This window comes from Atractosteus spatula, chromosome 28 (assembly GCF_055471065.1).
Source record: "Atractosteus spatula isolate fAtrSpa1 chromosome 28, fAtrSpa1.hap1, whole genome shotgun sequence".
NCBI lineage: Eukaryota > Metazoa > Chordata > Actinopteri > Semionotiformes > Lepisosteidae > Atractosteus > Atractosteus spatula.
In genome coordinates, this window is record NC_142733.1 from 2737645 (window position 1) to 2761339 (window position 23695).

General features: G+C 56.2%; 2 protein-coding genes across 3 annotated transcripts; one reads left to right on the top strand and one right to left on the bottom strand.

Moving 5' to 3' along the window:
* The first annotated feature begins 1036 nt into the window (after positions 1 to 1036).
* Positions 1037 to 5042, top strand: s1pr3a (sphingosine-1-phosphate receptor 3a). The gene is made up of 2 exons (XM_088907618.1): positions 1037 to 1232; positions 2661 to 5042. The coding sequence occupies exon 2, from the start codon at positions 2760 to 2762 to the stop codon at positions 3927 to 3929; it is 1170 nt and encodes a 389-aa protein (XP_088763744.1). The 5' UTR covers positions 1037 to 1232; positions 2661 to 2759; the 3' UTR covers positions 3930 to 5042.
* Positions 5043 to 10378: 5336 nt separating this feature from the next.
* Positions 10379 to 23126, bottom strand: shdb (Src homology 2 domain containing transforming protein D, b). 2 transcript variants are annotated; one of them, XM_088907646.1, is made up of 8 exons: positions 22521 to 23094; positions 20798 to 21168; positions 18900 to 19047; positions 17286 to 17489; positions 14468 to 14548; positions 13813 to 13981; positions 13476 to 13595; positions 10384 to 11510 (listed from the first exon to the last, which is right to left on the bottom strand). In XM_088907646.1, exons 2-8 carry the CDS (start codon positions 21140 to 21142, stop codon positions 11324 to 11326), a joined length of 1254 nt encoding a protein of 417 aa, XP_088763772.1. In that variant the 5' UTR covers positions 21143 to 21168; positions 22521 to 23094; the 3' UTR covers positions 10384 to 11323. The 2 variants fall into 2 exon arrangements, with proteins under 2 accessions (XP_088763771.1, XP_088763772.1); XM_088907645.1 differs by lacking the exon at positions 14468 to 14548 and having other exon boundaries at positions 10379 to 11510; positions 22521 to 23126.
* Positions 23127 to 23695: the final 569 nt, after the last annotated feature.

Sequence of the window (23695 nt, forward strand, 5' to 3'; positions counted from 1 at the left end):
CGTCTGTGTGTTTGTCTGTGTCAATATGTGTGTTTGCATGTCCAGTGTGTGTCAGTATGCATGTATTTCAGTCTTTAGTGTGTGTGTCAGACTCCTCCCTCCTGAGCCCCTGGACTCTTTCTCTGAGGCCTGTGACCACACACACACACACACACACACACACACACACACACACACACACTGCAACTAGCCCAGCCACCTGACACACACACTCACACACTGTGGATTCAGCACCTGACACACACACTCACACACTGTGGATTCAGCACCTGACACACACACACTGTGGATTCAGCACCTGACACACACACACACACACACCATCACTGTGCAGTATGCTTAGAAAGGTCTACTGATTTCCTGACAGACCCGTCTCCACCAGCTGGGACGAAGACGAGGCATGGTGTCTCACAGTTCTACACATGAGGCTCTGGTGTGATGGAACAGTTTTACAGACCCCTTCACCCCCAAGGAGGTTCCTGAGACCTCGTCCAGGTTGTCACCCCATATCACCAGCCCTGCCCCCCACCCCACATCTCCCTCAACCCCCCCAAGGCCGGCTCACACTGGGCCACTGAGAACACAGGCCCAGGACAGCACGTCAGGAAAATGAACCTCAGGGTTTCAGCATTGAGAAGAGGAGATGCTTCTCATCCAGGGCTCATGGGAGTGTGGAACAAGCTGCCCCGCCCTCCTGCTGACGATACCGCGGTGTCCTTCCAGAAACAGCTGGATGAGAGTCCGGATCGATCAGCTGCCAACGTCCCAGCCGGTCATCTGGAGTATGTGTTTATTTTCTGTCAGTTCTTCTCTCCGTGTTCTTAATAATACCTCTCTTTCCATTAGTTCATCATTTTCGAAGAAATGTAATAATTTCTCCGGCCATTAACGTCCTTTCAAGAGCGTTTCTTTGTTGCAAGAGCAGCTCGGGCCGGGGCCCCGCCCCCTGGGCTGTGATTGGCCGGAGCGGTCATGGCCACGCCCACTGTCGGAGGAGGCGAGGACGGAAAAGTTTCGTCTCCAGAACTTAGCAGCCACACCGAATCTCTCGGACAAGTCGGAACTGGGGAAAAAAAACACCCGAGGGAGACAGAGGGGAGAGCGACTGTGTTTGACACCGCTCCTGGGAAAGACGAAGACAGCGATGTGAGACAGGAACCCGCGCTCGCTCTGACCCGTGTGGAGACAGACGGCTCCGGTACCGACACCACCTCTCTAGGGCACAAACTCCGGTAAGTCCAGGCTGTGGTCCAGTGCACTGAGGCGATCGACACAAATCGCTACATATCGATACACAGCTGCATGCTAGCGCCTGGGCACTGCAGCGTGCGCGCAGAGACAGGCGCTCTCCCGAGGGTGTGAAAGTTTCCCTGCTCTGCGAGTCCTGATGCCACAGGTCAGGTGCGTGTCTGCGCCGTGCAGGAGCTGCACACCTCGGAGCTCGGGCGACGGTGACCACACGCTAATAAAAATAAAGCGCAGATGATACCACGAAGCGACACTATTCCCAGTAAATCGTTTAAACCCTTGTACGCAACACGATGAAACGCGATTAATTTTATGTCCGCTGAAATTCAATGTCTGTTCTCATTAGAGAAAAAACTTAAATCCCGGCCACGTCGCTTTGTCGGTCGAGCTTGACCTGAGCTTTGGCAATAATAATAATAATAATAATGAGAAGAGCCCAGCCTGTAGCTTGTATGACAAACCGACAGGGCGTGATGACAGTTCAATTTGCTCCCTTACGAATCTTTTCCATCCCCAAGACTCCCTGGCGCAGCGCGAGTCTGGAGGATGTTCGCACCTTGTCTCCTTGGAGATCCGCGCTCTGAGGTTCGAGAAGTTCGACTCGACCCCCGGGATTCGGCTCACCCCTGAACCAGCGCGCGGACCACAGCCCCGCGCGAGCTCCGATCGCTGGCGTGCGGCCGCCGCCTCCCTCCCAGCCGCGAGACCGGACACGCGGCAGCCCGTGACCCGCAGCCAGACGGGACAGGAGCGCGAGGCGTGCGGCTGAGCCGCGAGGCAGCGCGGTGCTGCCGAGTACCCCGTCGGAAACGGGCAACATTTTCCGCTTCTGCGTGTTTAGGAGGGAAGGTGTTTTGGGCTGTACTAGGCGGGGAGCCGAGCCCCACTCTGCGCGCTCCGAGTGTCCCACCCCGACACCGAGGGGTGCGACTCGCTGTCTCGCTGTTCTGTCGGGAGGACAGTGAGGATGATGGTATTTTTTCATCCATGAAGAGATAACTAAACTGCCGTTATTAACTTGTAGATTTTAACCTGAATTTGTCGTGAGTCTGCGGTCGTGTAGACTGTCCTCTTCCCCTCGGACTGGGCTGTCCACGAGCTGCACCGGGGAGCGAGACAGGCGGAAATACGATCACGCTCGAGGCGCGACAATTAAATATCAAACCCTCAAATTGCGTGTGCGCTACAGACGTGCGCTGTATCTTCATTTTATACGGGAAGGCAGCGGCGCTCTGGAGCCCCGGGTTCGAGTCCGGCTCCGGTCTACAGCGACTCGAGACCCGGGATGGATTCTAGTCTCAGATACATATTTCATAGGGTTTAGCGCCTCCAGGAAGGGAGACAATTAAGCAACAAAAAAAAACATTCCTACGTTTTGCATGGCCTGTAACTACATTCTCTCTGTTCCCCAGGGAGTCTCAGTATGTGTGGGCCGGCGGCGTCACCGAGCGAGGTTCGGGCGCCCCCGTGTGTTTGAAGGGGGAACTGCAGCCGCCCTCCTCCCCGGCAGTATGGACCCGGCGGAGGTGCAGCCGGGCATGGACGAGGTCATCGTGCGGCACTACAACCACTCGGGCAAGTGGGGGCGCGGGCGGGGCGCGGGCGCCTGGAAGACGGCGCTGCTGCTGCTCTTCTGCCTCTGCATCGTGCTGGAGAACCTGCTGGTGCTGCTGGCCATCTGGAGGAACAGGAAGCTGCACAGCCGCACGTACTTCCTCATCGGGAACCTGGCGCTGTGCGACCTGCTGGCGGGCGTGGCCTACGTGGTCAACTTCTTCACCTCGGGCCCGCGCACCTTCTTCCTGTCGCCCGGCCTGTGGCTGGCGCGCGAGGGCAGCATGTTCGTGGCCCTGAGCGCCTCCACCTTCAGCCTCCTGGCCATCGGCATCGAGCGCCACATGACCATGGTCAACCTCCGGCCCCACGACGCCTCCAAGCGCGGCCGGCTCCTGCTGCTGCTGGGTGCCTGCTGGGCGGTGGCGGTGCTGCTCGGCGCCCTGCCCAGCGCCGGCTGGAACTGCCTGGGCCGCCTGCCCGCCTGCTCCACCGTGCTGCCGCTGTACGCCCGGAGCTACGTGGCGTTCTGCATCAGCGTCTTCAGCGCGCTGCTCTGCGCCATCGTCATCCTCTACATCCGCATCTACCGGCTGGTCACCTCCAGCGGGCGGCGCCTGGGCGGCCGGGCCGGCCCCTCCGAGCACGCGCTGGCCCTGCTGCGCACCGTGGTCATCGTGCTGGGCGTCTTCGTGTGCTGCTGGGCGCCGCTCTTCGTGCTGCTCATGCTGGACGTGGCCTGCGGCCCTGCGCGCTGCCCGGTGCTGTACATGGAGCACTGGTTCATCGGGCTGGCGGTGCTCAACTCGGCCCTCAACCCGCTCATCTACACCCTGTCCAGCCGCGAGATGCGGGGCGCCTTCTGCCGCCTGCTGTCCTGCGGGCCCTCCTGCGGCCTGGGCCCCGAGGAGACCGCCAGGCCGGCCAACGGCACGCCGGCCCCCACTGTGGAGAACAGCCACAGCCGGTACAGTGGGGCTGGGGGCGGGGCTGGGGGCGGAGAGGGGAGGGGCACGCAGAAGAAGGCCCCGCCCCCGGGTCTGGACACGGCCCCGCCCCCCGGCATGCTGCTGTCAGCGGTGCTCGTCAAGGCCAGCACGCTCCCCCCAAACCTCGGCAAGCTCTGAGAGGGCGCCCCGAAAATGCCCCTCGGCTCTGAGAGCAAGCGACCTCAGTGAGCGCAGACAGAGCCCCATGTTCGGGGTCCTTCCGGGGTTCTGAACTGAGACCGACCGGGTGGCCCAGCGAGCTCTTGCTCCCTGGCCCTACAAGCACCGTGCCTCCCCGCACCGACGCATAGCGCCACAGGCGGGCCGGCAGGCAGCCCGGCGTCGCAGATCTGCTCTCCTGCAGACAGCCGTCGCTGTGCAAGACGAGACCCCTGACAGCACAGGGAGCTCCTGCCTTTCCCTAGCAGCTGGACGAGGAGGCAGGAACTTCTGTGAATCCGACCAGAGCACTGAGCGTCCCCCTGGCTTCTCTCTATGGCAGGAGCCCCAGTTACAGAGGAGCCCCACTCAACCCCAGTAGCTCACTGATCCCAGACTTCTTGAAGGATCTCAGGGAGTCTGCTGGTGCAGCACGACCAGGCAGTTTGCTCCAGGCACCCCCCACTCTCTATGTAAAGATGTGCCTCCAGATCTTAATATCCACTGGTATCCTCTTTCCTTCCTGCCTCCCCCCCCCATCCATTTCTGACAAAGTTTTAACGGCTCAGACTCAGTAATAAATGTTTTTGAATGTTTAATCTCAGAAATGTATATAAGCTGTATATACACTTGGAAGCTTTTCTGTTCTGTAATGTATTTCTAAGAATTTTTTTGAGAAGCTTTATTTATTGCCCGAAGGATCACTACAGTCATTATTCAGGTCTGGCCTGTAGGGGGCGCAGGGCAGTGCTGGAAATGGGAGATCCCAGCCTCCTGTGAATTATCCTGAATGAGATGCTATCCCAGCCCGAGCTCCATGGAGCAGGGGGCTCCAGGCCTGGGCCTTGTACCAGCCCAGCTCCTTAATCACCTAATTGAACCTCTGATTTCGTTAATCCAGATGAAAGTGACCTTTAACCCCCAGAGTGAAGACACTTGATCAACTACATATGGAATATGGTTGTTCCCCACAGGTGCAGACCTATAGGAAAACACAATTACATTGTTCTTCATTAAGGGTTGTGATTACTTTTTTTGCATCAATTGCATTTACTGAGTTGCAATAGAAGAAATAAAGAAAATCGTGTTTGTTAATATTGTACCCTCTCTTTTTTATTTATATACTTTACTTGTTCCTTTTTATTTATATGATGCATTGAAGAATCTAACTGTTAAAAAGCATAGTATAATTATATAGATAGTTCAAGTAGGGAGCTGCGTCAGCATAAGTAGGCTGCAAAGGAAGAAGTCAAGGTTTATTCCTGCTGAAAAGAGAAGAAAAGACACACAACATTTTGGCTGTGGAGCCTTCTTCGGGTGTGAAGTAGAAGACTATCCGAAGAAGACTTCACAGCCGAAACATTGTGTTTCTTTTCAGCTTGGATTAAACCTTTACTTGTTCCTAAGTAAATGATAATAATAAAAAACTTTATTTTATATAGCCCCTTTAAAGATGGCTTCTCAAAGCACTTTACAGGATGACAACAACAATAAATAAGAAGAGTATAACAATAAGTAAGAAGAATACACAAGATAAAACACAATGACAACACACAGAGGAGACTGTGGAAGGTGGTACTAAGAAGAGCAGAGGGGTGAAGAACAGAACCAGTTCAGTAAAGGCTTTTCTGAAGAAGAGGGCTTTCAGTCTGGATTTGAAGGAGTTTAGAGAAGGTGACTCTCTGATATTCTTGGGCAGAGAGTTCCAGAGCTTGGGGGCATAACAGGAGAAGGCCCTGTCACCCCTAGAGTGTAGACGGGCTTGGGGGACAGTTAGGAGACCCGAATAAGAAGAGCGAAGGTTGGGAGGTGGGGAGCAGGGCGATAATAGCTCAGACAGGTACTGAGGTGCCAAGCCACGCAGAGCCTTGTAGGTGAGCATGAGGATTTTAAAGTCCACACAGAATTTGACCGGAAGCCAGTGCAAGGACTCCAGGATAGGAGTAGTGTGAACACTTGCACTAGACCTGGTCAGGATTCTGGCTGCTGAAGTTTGGACATACTGCAGTTTGTTCAAAGTAGATTTAGATACCCCAGCGAGAAGAGCATTACAGTAGTCAATTTGAGAGAACACAAATGTGTTGATCAGCTTTTCAGCCACAGTTAGTGATAGCACAGGGCATAGTCTAGCAATATTTCTGAGGTGAAAAAAAGATGTTTTGACAATATGCTGCACATGTGGGTTGAATGTTAAGCCAGAATCGAATATCACCCCAAGATTTTTAAATTTAGACTGAAGCTCAAGTCCTGCTCAAGAACCATCTACAGATAGGGTTACAGGACTGGCTTTACGAAGTTGATGGAGGTGTACCAATAAGCATGACTTCAGTCTTGTCACAGTAAAGATGAAGGAAGTTTTGAGTCATCCAAATTTTTATGTCAGAGATGCAATTAGAATAGAGACAGCCACGTCAGTGTCAGGTTTGGTATGGATGTATATTTGAGTATCATCAGCGTAAAAATGAAAGCTGAGGCCATGTGATCTTAAAAGCTGAACAAGTGGGAACATGTAAATGCTGAAGAGCAAGGGGGCCCAGTATTGAGCCCTGAGGAACACCAGACTTCACCAGACCAATTTCAGACCTATACCCATTAAGAGTGACAACGATCAGTGAGGTAAGATTTGAACCATTTGAGAGCAGTGTCAGAAACTCCAAACAGTCTCAAGACGAGAAAGTAAGATGTCATGGTCAACAGTGTCAAAAGCAGCACTGAGATCTAGAAGAATGAGTATAGAAAGAGAACCAGAATCAGCAGCTATTAGAAGATCGTTAGTGACGTTGACCAGGGCAGTTTCTGTGCTGTGAAGTTGATATATAGATCTATATTAGATCTTATATTACATATTCTTATATTACAATGAATGGAATTAGTGCATATTGCAACACTGCCCCGTCGTGGTCATGGAGAAGAAAAACAGACGCAATGATGTTAATAAAGGACGTTTCAAGGCCGAGTGGGACGTTGAAAGGAGTCTTCATCTCAGCGTGAAATCTGAAGAGATTCAAGAGCAATGGGCCATCCTGACAGCTGCTATACCCGTTCTTGCCACCAGAGAGCGCACTGAGACAGCGAGCGAGAAGAAGAGCGCTTTCTGTCGGGGGCAGACGCATGACTTCAACTCGACAAGAGAGTCAGACTGTGCATTTTGTTTTAAGTCGCTTTCGATATCTGAAGTTTCTTTGAGTTGTCTGTGTGACGGGCTGGCCGTGATTGGTGTCGACAGGCTGACATTTCATGTCAGACACTCACCTTTCCGTGTGTGTGTGTGTGTGTGCTGTCTACAGCGCACCCTCCCTGAGAAACTGGACTGAATGACAGTTACGAAAATCTGACATTAAAAGGGCAACACATAACAGCCAGACCTTCCAAGTTTAAGAATATAAAGGCAATGGGAGGAGGTGAGCCAGTCCAGTTGGTTTCTGGAAGCCAATCGATGCAGTATCTCATCCAGCTCTTTCTTTAAAGTCAACTTCAACAACATGGCAGGGCAGCTTGTTCCACACTCCCATCAGCCTTTGTGTAAAGAAGCGAGGCACAGGTGAGGCGGTGTGTGTGTGTGTGTGTGTGTGTGTGTGTGTGTGTGTGTGCACATGCGTGCGTGCGTGCGTGTGTGTGCACATGCGTGCGTGCGTGCGTGTGTGTGTGCTGCAGGCTGCTGAGAGCTGCAGACTCACTCACCCCCCCCTTCTCATTCCTCAGGCTGCGACTTGTAATCCGCTGATACCAGGGTTTTAGCTGTGAGAGGATCAGTCCATTAAACAGAGAAAATTAATTAAAGATATGGCTGTTTAAGGAATGCTAATTACCTTGATTCCTCGAAACCCTGGAGGACAGTGCTGCCGAGTGGTTTTGTATACGAGGTATACCCATAAAAGTGATTAACGCTAGCCTTCACCTCCTTCCAAAGAGGCTACAAATCTGCTTTCAGGGCACTTTCATTGTACAACATATGAATGTGCTTCGTTCACTGGGGGGTGACCGAAGCGACTGACCTGTCTGGTCAGCAGGGGCCACTTCTAGGTGTTTCTCTCCAGTTCTCCTGCTTGGGACACAAACAGGCTCCCTGGACACTGGGGGGCTGGAGATGGGAGACTCCACAGACAGCAGGACACAAGACACTGACCGCTCCCAGCTCTCTTGCACAGGGGACAGACACTGACCACTCCTAGCTGTAAAAGTGTGGACACTGACCCCACAGTTTAGTTTGATGTTGTGTTCATTCCCCAGTAGCGCAGTGCTGCATCTGTCCTGTGTGTGACTGCGACTGCCCATCCTCCAGTCCTGCTGCCAAGCTGTGGGCATGTCTGATCCCCACAGGCCACACCCAGCAGGGGCCCCAAGTCACCTCACACCCCCACTGTGTCCTTCACCAGTCTGACTCAGTCCGGCTGGACTGGACAGGGCTGTCCCTGCGTGTCTGTCTCAGGCCCAGCTGGACCAGGGCTGTCTCCACTTGTCCTACACCGCTCTGTCCCTGCGTGTCTGTCTCAGGCCCAGCTGGACCGGGCAGTGTTGTCTCCACTTGTCCTACACCAGTCTGTCTCAGGCCCATCTGTACTGGACAGTGCTGTCCCTGCTTGTCCTAAACTCGTCTGTCTCAGGCCCATCTGGACTGGACAGTGCTGTCCCTGCGTGTCCAAAACTTGTCTGTCTCAGGCCCAGCTCAACCAGGCAGTGCCGTCTCCACTTGTCCTACACCAGTCTGTCTCAGGCCCATCTGGACTGGACAGTGCTGTCCCTGTGTGTCCTAAACTCATCTGTCTCAGGCCCAGCTGGACCAGGCAGTGGTGTCTCAGGGAGCAGTCCAGCTCAGGGTGTCCAGTCATAAGCAGGCAGCAGGGGGCCGACAGCCCTGAGGGCAGGGAGCCGCAGGGGGGCAGACAGGGCCCCCTGGCAGCCTGGGGTGCAACAGGCAACATGCCAGCGTCCCACCCGGGCATCCCAGCTCTGCCACCTGTCCCTGCGGCGGCGCCAGGAGCTCTCCCTGCCAGAGCACTCCAGACACTCCCTGTGGGCCAGCAGAGGGGGGCACGAGGACCCAGCTGGGCTGCGGACAGGAATCGGGGCGGCATGTTTCTGGGGTCTCTCAGAGAGCCGGGGGAGACCTGCCCCACTGCCCCAGACAGACCAATAACGAGCTCAGCTGCCTCAGTAAGACCCCCAGAGACACAGGCTCCCCCCAATTTAGGGGTGGGTGTCCCTGCTTCATGTTAAGGGCAGTGGTGGGGAGTGGGGCAGCAGGGCAAGCTCCTCCCAGTGCAGGAGGTAAAGAGGCCCACTGGGAACCAGTGACACTAACACACGGGCGACAGCAGCTGCTTCCACAGCGCCTGCAAGCCACTCACAGCAAGACAGGGCCCAGGCAGCAAAACCACTGCTTGGAATCCTGACGGTCTCCTGTGCCAATTTAGTTCAAAGTGAATTAATTGACTTAATTGGTTATTTAAAAAAAAAATCATAAAGTTACACATTTGAAGTGTAAGATTTCATCAGAGATTCTCTTTTCTTCCTCAGCCCTGAATTGCAACCAGAGGGATTATTCTGTCATATCATACAGGGGCTTTTTAACCCCGGAGCTCTGCGTGGGAAGGGTTCAGATCGAGGCTTTGACACAGCCGCCTCTCTGAGCCCCCCCTGCCCCCCTGATTGACAGCTGCTGCAGATAACCATCTTCTGCCTCTAATCTCGCCTCCAGACCCCAGCTGCCGTGACGCCGGCAGACCTCACGTGCGGGGAAGGGATTATCCCTGGGATCTGGGAGAGTGTGCTGCCTTTTCCCAGCATTCCAGAGCAGCGAGAGTGGGCACGGGCACAGCTGTGCCTGCGACACTACGGCTGAGCGTCTGGGCACGATGGACACGTCTGCGTTCCTGTGTCTCCGCGAGGGCCCTCCTCTTTCATCCCCAGGGAGTCCTCCCTGTCCGTCAGCTGCACAGAGGCCATCCCGCAAGAGAGAGAGGGCCGGCAGGCCCACACCCTGGGGCAGATACCAGTCCATCACAGGTGCGCACGCACACACACCATCGCTCAGGGACACCACACACCCACCCACCCACCCCCCCACACACATCGCTCAGGGACATCAGTTCACTTAGCAGGTGTCTTTGGCAGGTGAGAAGAGACCACAGCCCATAATGAAAAACCTACAGGAGAGCAGAGACCATGCAGACACCACACAGAAGGTACCCCAGTCCAGAACAGTGCTAAATATTACACCTAATGTACCTCTCTTCTCCCAAACCCAAATCCACCCCACGTTCCTCACGCAGTGACAGACAACCCCCTCTCCCCCGCGTGTGTGCTGTGCACAGGGCAGACATCAGCGCCTCTGAGCTGCGGGCTGTGAGCGTTACCAAGCGCACAGGTGTGTTACAGCGAAGCTCCCAGCCACCCAACGTGCTGGACACAGAGAGAGGACAAGTAGGCTGACTGAGATTTTGTATTTCTTAGTACAAGTGAAAAACTGTAACAACACGACTAAAGTCACTTTCAAAATTACAATTATTGCCATCAATAGTAATACCAAACAATTATGTGAAAGCCTGCTCAGCAGTAAGCAGACATCTGTTCGTGGTACCACTCTCCCCCCCCCCAACAGGAAAACAAAATGCTAGGTAAAGCTTAAAACCAGGCAGTACAGCATCCCATTGGCCCAGAGTCAGGAGGGAAGCCTACTGTGGTCCAATCAGAAACAGCTCAGGAGACTCGGGGACAGGAGACCTGCCCCCTTTCCTGGACATGGGAGGAGTCTTGAGGATGCAATAACCAATCAGAGTGCTCTCTCAGAGGCTTGGCTCAATAGCCATGGTCCAATCTGTCATCCTATCTGGAAAAAAAAACAACAATCACAACTTCCACATCAAGTTACCTGAAGCAGCACTAGAGAAACCCAGTCCAATCAGATCAACACAAGGCTACCTGACAACCAGTGAGAATGTCTGTAATGTCACTGGGACAAGTTCAGTCCAACCAAAGGTAAGGCAGGCTATGGTCCAACGTGATTGTCTGATTCTGCTCTTGGAATTTCACAGCCAGTCAGTGGCACTACAGCAGCTCTAGAGAAGCTACTGTCTAATCAGAGGACAGCATGTCAGTACACAACACACAGGGGAGGTACCCTCATACAATCACAATGCTTGTATTAGCAAAATGCCCATTTAGAGCACTCTTAACATATGGAGAAGTCCGGCCTAATCACACCCTCCAAAGACACAGCCTCTGCACCAGCAGAGTGTCTGGTCCAGTCAGGCGCGTGTAAAAAACTAGGGTGGAAATCTGTGGTCCAATCAGAGAGTTTCGAGCAGTAGTGGGTGCAGTGCCTCCACCAATCAGACAACTTTGTTGCAGTGGGCGTGGCCTCTCCTGTCCAATCAGAGCGTCTGCACCAGCACGGGGAACAGCAGGGAGAGGTGCTCGGCGCCCTTGATCGGCAGCTTGTGTGTGGTGTAGTAGTGGATGACCTCTGGGATGGTGTCAAAGGGCGGGCTGTTCTGACCCAGGATGTACTTCCCCTCCTTCGAAAGCGTGAACTTCATGTGCATGAAGCCCTGACAGCTCCTGAGGCAAAGGGAGAGGGAGAGAGAGTGACAGCGTGCTTTGGCAACACTGATTGTACCCATCGGTCATGCTAATAAAGCACCTTAAATTGAGTGACAGTGGATCTGTCCACCAGGGGCAGAGAGAGTGAGGGAAAGAAGGAGGAATGTCTTGTTCCTGTGGCACAAGAAGAGGGGGAGGGGAAGTCGATGAGCAGGTCAGGAGGCAGGAGGAGGAGGAGGAATGAGTGACTCAGCTCTGCCCGTAAGTGTGAGGGATTCTCAGCTGCCCTGTGGAAGAGTGGGAGGGGGAGGGAACGAGGCAGCTAGTCAACAGCTGTACGACTGAGAGAGCAGAAGACAGAGGGAGGGGGAGTGGAGCCACTGAACAATTGTCCTGCACTCCTCACTGAACCCCCACTGACTTTCACACACACGCATGCACGCACACACACATACTCGCACTCAATTGAGATTCAACCAGCTTTATTGGCATGAGTGGTGAATTACAGTGGTGCCAAAGCATATACTGCCAACACCACATCTACAGACATCTACAGTACTAACCCATCATAGGACACTGACATACAACACACAACACACAGACCATGCTCTCAACACACTCTCAGGCCTTCAGGACCCTTATTTCCCACACTCACACTCCGGCTTGGCGCTGGTGCAGCAGAGCCACCGCATCGCCAAACACTCGCACCCGGACTCTCCTCTCCACTCCACCAGCGTGAAGCTGCACAGGGGGACAAACCCGTTCACACTGCAGGAACAGCACCACGGCGTCCATGTCCCCAGAGAGTAACTCCTGACACTTCATCCCCGCGCTGACTGGTGAACCTACGCACACTCCCAACACACTCGTACACGCACACACACAAACACAAGCACATGCGCACACTCATACACGCGCGCGCACACTCATACACAAGCACATGCGCACACACACACAAACACATGCGCACGCGCACACTTGTACATGCACAAATGTGCGCCTGCCTACTTGCTCGTACACTAACTGGTGAACCCACGCCGACTGGCAAACCTGCGCACACTCGTACACACAAACACGCACGCACACACTTGTGCATACACCAGCACAATTGCTTGCACACCTGCACACCATTGCTTAAAAGCGAACAGACAGAATGCAGTGAGTGTGGTCAGGACCCAGGGATCAGCGAGAGACACGGTGACCAGCGAAAGATGGAAGAGGAAGGAAAGGGTCTCTGGGCACGACCGCAGCGCTGGCTCTCTGCACCAGAGCTGACGGGAACTCGTGTAATTGCTCTCATTAGCTGCGCGATGGGGAACAGACGCATTCAGCCAGTGGGGCTGACGACTGAAGGCAAAACAATGTACTGCTGACAGGAGAGAACGGAGCAGGATGAGGAGGAGGGAGAGGACCCGGGAAGAGACAGAAACAAAGCTGCCATCCGGGAGCAGGAGAGAGAGAGAGAGACAGTGCCTCCCCTTTAAGAGAGGGGGGGGCGGGGTTGATGCTGCTCTAATTATAGCAGCGGGGAGAGGAGGGCTGTAATTGGCCGGTCAGGGTTAGTCATTACTGCCAGCAGAACAAACACACACACACACAGGGAGGAACAGGCTGGGCGTACGGGCAGCCGGACAGAAGGAGAGGGAGAAATGGGGACAAGAGAAAGAGGAAAAGGGGTTTGCTCCTCGAATCCCGCATCAGCCAGCGCAAGGAGGAACACAGCCCAGGCTGCAGACCGGGTGTGAATCACAGCTCACCACGCCTGGGCACAGGCCAGGACCGGCCTTGATGTGCAAAACCCATCATGAGGCAATCACAGCTCTGTGCACCGGGCGGACCTGCGTGTGCAGGTTCCCGCCTCTGAGCGGACGTACACGTGTGTTCCTCAGCACAGGCTCTCCAGCAGGCGAGCGACGCTCATTAGCGATGCTCCGCAGAGCTGGAACCCTCTCTCCCTGCCAGATGGACACAGCGGGCGCCTACCTGAGGGACAGGGAGTAGTCGGTGCGGCAGGTCTCACTGTTCCTCACCAGGTAGCTGCACTCCTTGCACAGCGTCAGGAGGGCCTCGGCCTCCGAGCGACTGATGGCTCCATGGTACCAGCTGACCCGGGCAGAGAGGGGCAGGAACAGAGAGAGACCATCACTCGCCCGAGAAGCAGGGTGTTCTGTCTAGGTCAATACCATAGTAACAGCAGCAGACAATGTAGCTTTAACGCAGTCCAGTAAGTATAAGATAGCTTAGCACTGGGTCTGGTGTACAGTGCACAGTCCAGTCCAGTGTGCACCAGTTTGTCCACAGCTGGCTGTGCCAGACTTACACTTGTTTCTCCAGCGGCAGTGTGGGGTCCACCCTCTCGCCCAGCAGCATGGGGGGATCAGATGCCTTGCGGAATTTGGTGGCCCCCCCTCCAAGTGGGCTGCACCTGGGGGGCCGCAGTCTGTCAGGGGAGGGTGAGGAGCGCTCCCAGTCAGCTCCGTCAAACTGCACTGCAGCGAGAGAGAGCAGACAGTGAGAGAATTCAGTGCCTGGAGAACGACTGAGACTGAGAGAGAAAGCGAGAGAGGACAGAGGTGAGACCGCAGAGGAGAGAGGAACAGTTTGATATACGAGGCAGTACAGTAATCAAAAGAAAAAGACAGTACAGTCTGAGCCTCAGAGACCGGTGCAGTTACAGAGGCTGACAGGTAGGGGGCGAACCGTAGTGAGTTGATGGTGACTGTGGGTGAGTGACAAAGGTGTGGCTGGGGGAGAGTGCACGACCACCAAACAGCTGCTGCAGGGGCTTGTGGGAAGCACGCACAAGGTAACTGCTGTGGCTCATGGGAAATAGAGGCTCATTGGTTGCAAGGGATTGTGGGAAGTGAATGCCAAAGCTTGCGTCTGCCGGTGTGTCTAGGGTGCGTGTCTGTGCAGTGACCAGGCCAGGCAGGCAAAGAGGGTCCCGAGGCAAAGGAGGCGCTGCGAAAGGTCACCTTGGTCTCTGAGGGGGGGGTCGTCATCGAGCAGCCCCACGGGGGGGGGCCAGGGGAGGTCATCAAAGTCTCTAATCTCTACTGTGAGAGGTGAGGAAGGGAAGAGGGGGGAAAGAGAGGGACGAGGCGGAGAAGGGAAGAAGGAGGGAGGAGAGACCAGGAAAGAGGGATGGGAAGGACAGGGAGGAGAAGGATGAGGGTGGATCATGTGGAAGAAGGGAGAGAGGGAGGCCAGGGAACGAGGGATGGGCGAGAGGGAGAGAGAAGCCATGAGCACCCACGGGCCCAGGAGGGGCAGGAACCGACACCGACACCGTCTCTCCCCAGACACCAGCACCCTGGGCTTCTCTACAGAGGGAGGAGTCAGGGCAACCGAGCTGACTGGGCTGGAGTGAAGGCTGAGCGTCGCACACAGGAGAGAGCTGCCCCGCGCGGGCGAAACAGCACAGCAGACCTACAGGCAGAGCCCCTCGCAGGAGCCCCCCGGGGCGAGGCTCGGACTGACCCAGGCCCCGAGCAGCAGGGTGCTGCTCCTGCAACCCCCCGGGCGCGAGAGCCGGGCCGGGGCCTTGATGAAGCGACAGCGCCACCAAATGTCAAGGAAAGGTCACGTTTTTCATTATCAAAGTGCAGCAACATTTCCCCATCTATCATCCCTCTGTTCTTTCTGTAAATCATCTCTCCGATGAAACAGACTAATCCCCGGCTCTCGCAGCGCACAGCAGACACGCACACACACAGGACATCACACGCACGATTTCACCTTCCTCTTCACAAAACAGACAACTGTGGAACAATGGGCCAACAAGCCCTCCACTGTGCCCCCCCACCTCCCCCCGGCTAAGAAATATCAAAGCCAACTGCGAGGACATTCAGAAATAAAACATCCGCCAGCCCCCCTGCTCTCCCTGCCCGTTAATTATTGAGCAGCGACAGACACACTCCGTCTCTCTCTCTCTGAATTATTGATGCAGATCGCAGACCCCCCCACCAGCAGCTCACAATGGGCCCATCTGGAGAGAACAGCCCCCCTCGCTGTCGCCCGTCACCTCTCTTGACCTCCTTGGCAGGCCTGCAGCAGGGCAGGGGCCCGTGCAGAGACGACGCAACGCGCCTCCCCTCCCCTCCCCGAGCTGAGCCTCCCTCTGGAAACCACGTCCATTTTCCAAATCATATTAGTTATCCGATTGCAGTGAAGCAAGACAATACCTCAACTGCTGTCACCTCTTATAACAAAATACACTCGCACATAAATCTGGCTCCCTTTCCCTGCAGACTCATCTGGGGCTAGTGTGACGTCACCCCGCAGAGACTCCAAGGGAGAAGCAGTGTGACATCACTCTGCCCACACGGGCCAGTGTGAGCTGCACTGTGAGCCGGGTTTCTTCATTGAGAGGTGCGGCACCAGCTCAGCGTCTCCAGGGGGCGCTATACAGCACAGGTGCTTGCCGAGACGGGCTGCCATTGCATCACCCCCCCCACCCCCCACCCCTGACAGCCCCCATGGGCAGCAAAGAGCACCACCACAGTGCCTGCGGCCCCTTGGCACCCCCATACCGGGCACTGACCATGGCGCTCGTCGGCTAACGAGGAGCACAGCCGCGCCAACAAGCCGCCTCTCTGCCACCACGCGGGCCCGTTTATATAACCAGGCCGCAGCGAAGAGCGCGTTACTTCCGCCTGTCTGGACGGCTCCAATCCCCCGGCTCGCTGACCCGAAAGGCGACTTCAGGAAGGGAGTTAAGCGAAGATGCCCTTTTATCGTAGTTATTTTTATAAGAGGGAGATGGCTTGTTTTCTCAATCCCTCACTCCCTCCCCCCTCCAGCACGAGCCTGCAGCCAGGAGGCAGGCGTCGCTCTCCGGAGCTCTGGAGCCCACGCCTGCCCTCTCCCAGGCCCCCTCCCCTCCGCCCGGCTCCCATCTCCTGTTGCTTCCCTGCCCGTCTCCTTCGCCGGGGACGAGGGGCAGAAGACGACATGTCTTTTCATTATCGTCTGTAACGCGCCGTGGAGAGAGAGAGATGGAGAGGTTCTCACAGCTGACAAATTGATAGAGGACGCCAGCCAGCTCCCTGGAGGGCCCGCTAACAGCCACTGCCACACACAGCCTCGCTCTGAAGAGCACACACACACACCCCGCAGAAACACACTTCAGTAATCATCCTGCTCCCGTTTCCAGAGAGAGGGGCTGAGAGAGAGGCTGCCCTGCTGTGTCAGTGAACTACAGCTGTTTCTAGCCTGACGAGCCAAAAGGCAACAGGACCTTAATCTCCTGGCACTTGGGGTTAGAAGAGTCCAGAGCCCTGTGACTGGGCCGTGTCAGTGTCCTGGACTCCACAGGGACTGGAAGAGTCCAGAGCCCTGTGACTGGGCCGTGTCAGTGTCCTGGACTCCACAGGGACTGGAAGAGTCCAGAGCCCTGTGACTGGGCCGTGTCAGTGTCCTGGACTCCACAGGGACTGGAAGAGTCCAGAGCTCTGTGACTGGGCCGTGTGTCAGTGTCCTGGACTCCACAGGGACTGGAAGAGTCCAGAGCTCTGTGACTGGGCCGTGTGTCAGTGTCCTGGACTCCACAGGGACTGGAAGAGTCTAGAGCCCTGTGACTGGGCCGTGTGTCAGTGTACTGGACTCCACAGGGACTAGAGGAGTCTAGAGTCCTGTGACTGGGCCGTGTGTCAGTGTACTGGACTCCACAGGGACTAGAGGAGTCTAGAGTCCTGTGACTGGGCCGTGTGTCAGTGTACTGGACTCCACAGGGACTGGAAGAGTCCAGAGCCAGGCCTCGGCAGGCCCGTGCACGAGACAGGGAGGCCGTACCTGCGAAGGCCTTGGAGATGTGATCTTTCTTCCACTCCCAGGGCTGGTCATACTCGTCAGCGGGCCGCTCGTCGTCCTGGGGCAGCCGGCTCTCCCGCACCCCCTCGGGGTCCGCCCCCCGGCCCCGGCGCCTCTCGTCATAGGGGGTGTCATACAGCTGCACCCCGCCTCGAGATCGGCCAGCCCCCGGGCCCCGCTGCAGCTCTGCGAGAGAGGAGAGAGACGGGCGAGTCCCAACTGAAACATGACAGAGGGGCTGATGAGACTCCTGCTGCGGCGCAGTCCACCGTTCCGCTCCAGGTTTTACCAGCTGCAGAAGAGGCACAGTCAAAGCAGAGAAGCATCCTACCAGCACGATAAACCCCCCATCCCAGTGAGGGTCACTAAGATGCAAGTCTGGACACAGGACACGGCCGCTCTCCATCCGGACAGGACGCCTATTACACAGTCCTGTGTTAGAAGTGGTGGAGACTGGGGCAGCTGGTGAAAATCCTCAAGAACCCAAGGGGAACATGCAAACTCCACACAGACAGACACTCAAGGCCCAAATCCAGCCCAGGACCCCGGAGCTGTGTGGCAGTAGCTCTGATCACTGCACCCCCCCGCCAACTCCCAACATGAGAGGAGTCAAACCTGGGAGGTTGTAAACAAGCAAAGAGGCGAGCAGTGACAGACAGGACTGAACACGATCACACAGGGCCTGGACACCAAGCCATTCCTGTTTGCACTCTCTCTTACTGGGCTCTGGCTGGCTGAGTGTTAACAGCAGAATTGTGGGGGAGAGAGAGAGAGCAAACTTTCACCTTCATATGACACACGTTATTGGGCGCAAAGCGTTTCCATAGTGACGATGGAGCCCCTGGAGACAGACCCTGATGGGGGGGAGGGAAAGGTTGAGACTATTTTGATGTAAAATCATCTAGAGATGAGAAAGGACAAAGGCACCTGACTGGTCTGGAGACACTGCTAGAGACACTGCTGTCCCTCTCCGCTCACACTGCCCCTGAATTCACACACTGACACACTCCTGACTGGACTGGAGACACTGCTAGAGACACTGCTGTCCCTCTTCTCTCACACTGCCCCTGAATTCACACACTGACACACTCCTGACTGGACTGGAGACACTGCTGTCCCTCTCCTCTCACACTGCCCCTGAATTCACACACTGAGACACTCCTGACTGGACTGGAGACACTGCTGTCCCTCTCCTCTCACACTGCCCCTGAATTCACACACTGAGACACTCCTGACTGGACTGGAGACACTGCTGTCCCTCTCCTCTCACACTGCCCCTGAATTCACACACTGAGACACTCTTGACTGGACTGGAGACACTGCTGTCCCTCTCCTCTCACACTGCCCCTGAATTCACACACTGAGACACTCCTGACTGGACTGGAGACACTGCTAGAGACACTGCTGTCCCTCTCCTCTCACACTCCCCCTGAATTCACACACTGACACACCCCTGACTGGACTGGAGACACTGCTAGAGACACTGCTGTCCCTTTCCTCTCACACTGCCCCTGAATTCACACACTGAGACACTCCTGACTGGACTGGAGACACTGCTGGACGGGAAGCAGCTGTGCCTCAGCAGGGAGGCCCTACCTGTGATGACTCTCTGGGCCTCGTACGGCTCCATGTACCCATTGTTCTCTGGGGGGGGTGGTGGCGGCTCCAGCCAGGCCTCCGGTCGAGCGTCAAACGGGTCAGAATAGTCGTTATTGCCAGCCGCTGGCGCAGAGGGCACAAGCACCTGAGAGCGAGAGAGACGACACCGTGAGGCACAGAGCAACAGACAGCACTCGCACACCTGGAGTGGATCAGACTGCTCCGCACTGGGAGCCCAGCGAGGACATCCCTGCCAGGCGCCACGATACAACCATGTCAATTAGCAGATGCTGACACTGTTTCTGGTGTGATTTGAGCCGGGCCGTGGCAGTTACAGCCCGCGGAGCTGGTTTGATTTGGTTCGAGCCAGTCTGTTGGTCCCAGTAGGTGCAGTTAGGGTGGAGGGGAGGGGGTGAGGCAGGGGCATCAGCGTGCACCCCTGGGGCCCACACTTTGCCACTCACTGCCTCACCCCAGAGAGACACACCTCTCCTCACCCGCTGCGTGCAGGCGACCCCTGTCACTTGATTTTAAACCCTCCAGACCCCCCAGTAGGTGCTGGAGCAGGGCACGCACAGACCTGCTGACCCCACGGCTGCAGGGGCACGCCAGCGGCTTCCCGGGATGTTTCACATCCCAGCAGCTCCTCGACTCGTGCGGGGCAGGCGGACATCGCCGACGAGCGCGCTCCTGCCCAGCACGGAGCCCGAGACCGCGCCCGCGCGGAGCGGCAGAGATAAACGAGGGACGTGCTCCTTATCTCCAGAGACGACAGGACGAGCAGCAGAGCAGCAGCTATCAGCGCCACCCCTGCGCCACTCGTTATCCATCACAGCGGCAGGAGGGACACGGTCACCCCCCCCGAGCAGGACAGTCCAGTTCGTATCCCTCACGGACGGACAGGGCCGGAGTCCTGCAGGCTTGTTAGGACACTGGCCACTGCAAACATCTCCTGAGAGAGCTGCTCTCAGGAGGGACAGAGGGCGACGCAGGAGAGAGCGAGAGAGAGCGAGAGAGAGCGAGAGAGAGCGAGAGAGAGCGAGAGAGAGCGAGAGAGAGCGAGACAGGGTGAGGAGGAGAAAGTGAGACAGGGTGAGGAGGAGAGAGGGAGAGAGCAAGACAGGGTGAGGAGGAGAGAGAGTGAGAAAGGGTGAGACAGGGTGAGGAGGAGAAAGCGAAAGAGTGAGACAGGGTGAGGAGGAGAGAGTGGGAAGGAGAGTAAGACAGGGTGAGGAGGAGAGAAGGAAAGAGTGATACAGGGTGAGGAGGAGAGAGTGATACAGGGTGAGACAGGGTGAGGAGGAGAGAGTGAGAGAGTGAGACAGGGTGAGGAGGAGAGGGTGATACAGGGTGAGACAGGGTGAGGAGGAGAGAGTGAGAGAGTGAGACAGGGTGAGGAGGAGAGAGTGGGAAGGAGAGTAAGACAGGGTGAGGAGGAGAGAAGGAAAGAGTGATACAGGGTGAGACAGGGTGAGGAGGAGAGAGTGAGAGAGTGAGACAGGGTGAGGAGGAGAGGGTGATACAGGGCGAGACAGGGTGAGGAGGAGAGAGTGAGAGAGTGAGACAGGGTGAGGAGGAGAGAGTGGGAAGGAGAGTAAGACAGGGTGAGGAGGAGAGAAGGAAAGAGTGATACAGGGTGAGGAGGAGAGAGTGATACAGGGTGAGACAGGGTGAGGAGGAGAGAGTGAGAGAGTGAGACAGGGTGAGGAGGAGAGGGTGATACAGGGCGAGACAGGGTGAGGAGGAGAGAGTGAGAGAGTGAGACAGGGTGAGGTCTGTAGTATCAGAGTCCCGGAGCTGTGTGTGACTCGTCTCTGCTCTCTGCAGAGCGGACAGGAGCCTCCAGCGGAGCCGAGCGGGTTCGAGGGAGTCCTGCTGGGCCCGGCGGGTCTTACCGGCTCGGCGGCGCCGCCCGCGAGCTCCTCGCCGGACACGGCGCTCAGCAGGGCCCGGCTGCGGCCCAGGTCCTGCGAGTCCACCTTGATCAGCCGGTGCTTCGGAGACACGAGCTTGAGCTCCAGGCCGGACGCCCTGAGCGGCGAGCCGAGCAGCGCCGGCTCCGCCGGGCCGGGCTCGGCCCGGGCCCGCTTCTCCAGGTCCTCGTACGGGTCCTCGAAGTCCAGGTTCTTCTGCGTGCGGTAGGCCTTGAGGATCTCGCTCTCCGTGTAGTCGGGCTTGGGCGGCTGGGGGGGCACGCGTCGGCTGCCGAAGCTCAGGTAGTCCTTCAGCCACTTGGCCATCAGGAGGCGCTGTGCTCACGCGGGCCCTGCGCCAAGGAAACACGTCTGGGCTTCAGCAGGGCGCAGTGACTCCTTCCATTCCTGCTTTCTGACCACTTAACACACTCAGGGTCACAGAGGAGCTGGAGCCTTGGAGGAGAGCCCATTGCAGGACACACACAGGGCTGGACAGACACACAGGACACACACACACAGGGCTGGACAGGCACACTGGACACACGCAGAGGGCTGGACAGGCACACAGGACACACACACAGGGCTGGACAGGCACACTGGACACACGCAGAGGGCTGGACAGGCACACTGGACACACACAGAGGGCTGGACAGACACACAGGACACACGCAGGGCTGGACAGACATCACTGCCAGTTTCCCAGAAGCCATGTCTTTAGACTGCTGGTGCGAACTGGAGCACCTGGATTAAACCTCCGAGAACATACAAACTCCACACAGACTGCACCCCAGGTCAGAAACTGAACCCGGGGCCCAGTGCTGAGAGGCAGCAGTGCCAGAACATAATTTTTAAGTTACTGTTGTCTAACTGGTTATATTGCAGGCTAGAGTGTTTCTGACACTTGTAAGTCTGCTAACAACTTGTAAATTGGCGTAACAAGGGCAAAGGGCGATCATGTAATGAAAAATAAATGGTCAACGCGCACTGTGATGGTCTTGCAGACGATACTGAAAATCCCCAGGCAAGAGACGTAAACGACAGCGCCCGAACCCGGGTCCGCACGCGCTCCCCAGCGCTTCCCCCACCGCGAGCGCCGCAGCACGCGGCAGCGGGGCCCTCGAGGGGGACAACGCGTCACCCCGGCGCGAGCTGGACCTGCGTCCCGGCTCCAGACTCATTTTAGCTGTGAGCCCGGCTATTATTTCAGACGGAGATTAACCGAGTCCCTTTATTCCGAAACAAATAAGCACGGTATGTGGGTCAAAAATCCCCAACAGCTCCGATCGCTAGAGAATGCTACAGGAGTCGGGCAAATACAATTGTCTTCTGTACTGAAAACAAGCGAATTTATCCACATGGATTGTATCTCTAAGAAGATAAAGTTGAACAAAAAAAAGTTATAAATCTAAGTTAAATACCCGAACTGGACTGTCTCCCTGCTACTACAAGGCGAAACTAACAGGTGTTCACGGACACGCTGACCCGGCTCCGCGAACTTCGCTTGAAAACGCTCTGCCTTTAACTAGAGCGCCCTGAAGGAAGAGAAAATCAACTTCAGATTTTAAAACAGCGATGACGAACTGAAGGGGGGACGTTGCTTAAAGAGCAGAGTGTTCAATATCAGCACGACAGCAGGCAGAAAACACCAGCAGCATGTGTCGGTGTTGTCCACTGCGGGCTTCGGCTCTGGGGACGCGATTACCCGCTGCGGGGGAGCCGGCAGGTTTCACACAGGATCTTCACACTCTCCGCGCTGCTGGGCTGGTTCTCCTCTCCGGAGCGCTGTCCTCGGACCCGGCTCCGCTCGCCCAAGCCAGCCTAGGCGTCGCGCCTCATGCCCGGGGTCCGGGAGGCTGGCGGGAGCGCTGTGCCGGTCTGTCCCGGGGTCGGCGGCGCCGCTCACGGACGGCGGGCTGGTGGGCAGGAGTTGGTGCGCTGTCCTGCTGCTGCCGGGGCTGGAGCTACTGCCCCGTCACCCTCCGTGTCCATGCTCGCAGGCTCTCCATGCACGGCGTCCTTTCTTTTTTTTTTTTAAGGGGTTCTGTTTGCTTTTCGGGTGTTTTCAGTCCGCTCTGCTCGCCCAGGGAAAAGGGGTGCCGATCGCCCTGAAATTGCTGAGCCCCGTCCCACCACGGGCGCTCGGCGCACAGCAGCAGCAGCAGCAGCAGCAGCAGCACTCGAGTGGGTTCCCGCAAAGCAAACGCTCTCCGCCCGCTCCGGCTCCGGTTCGGTCCCTGGAGGAGCGGACTGACCAGCTGAGCTCACAACAAGGTAAAGCAGCGCGAGCTCCGCCAGGCAAGCAGCCACTGGCTGAGCGCGAGAGACGCCGTCTGCTTAAAGGGGAGGAGGCGGCACTTCCACTCCCGGCGGAGTCTTTCCGTGATTTCTTTTTAGCCGGCAATAACTCCAGCGGCGAATGGGACGAGCTCCGCAAACACGGGCTTCGCGGCTCCAGCAGTCATCTTAAATTTACACCCTCAATAACCCTGCTGCTGATATTAATAATACCTGACCACCCCCCGCGTCCTTTCATCCCGCTATTTCAGTCTCCTGTGGGCTGGCGAAGGAGTTATGGCAGCGCCACCTAGCGGCCCATACAGGAATCACAAGGCCGGCGAGCTGCGGGTCTCGTATCCGGGGCCGAGAAGTGATCAGTTGAAAATGACAACAATGGCTTTATAATCAGAGAGCGGCAACGAGACAGCCTCCCTGTCTCCCTGTCCACTGCACTCTGATCCACTTCGGTTTTTATAGGGGAGCCTTTTTTGTCAGTTTTTGATTTAATTTTTTTAATGATTAGTTTTTCAAGCAAGGGCATTTAAAACCGAGAAGAGGAGGTGCCTCTTTACACAGAGGGTGGTGGGAGTGTGGAACAAG

What these genes read in the sequence shown, in the direction of transcription:
- s1pr3a (XM_088907618.1), top strand. Translation starts at nt 2,760, where the DNA reads ATGGACCCGGCGGAGGTGCAGCCGGGCATGGACGAGGTCATCGTGCGG.
- shdb (XM_088907646.1), bottom strand. Translation starts at nt 21,142, where the DNA reads ATGGCCAAGTGGCTGAAGGACTACCTGAGCTTCGGCAGCCGACGCGTG. An exon ending in CATCTCCAAGGCCTTCGCAG is followed by an intron (nt 14,549 to 17,285) that starts GTACGGCCTCCC and finishes CACCTCTCACAG; the next exon opens with TAGAGATTAGAGACTTTGAT. An exon ending in CTGCCGCTGGAGAAACAAGT is followed by an intron (nt 13,596 to 13,812) that starts GTAAGTCTGGCA and finishes TGCCCGGGTCAG; the next exon opens with CTGGTACCATGGAGCCATCA.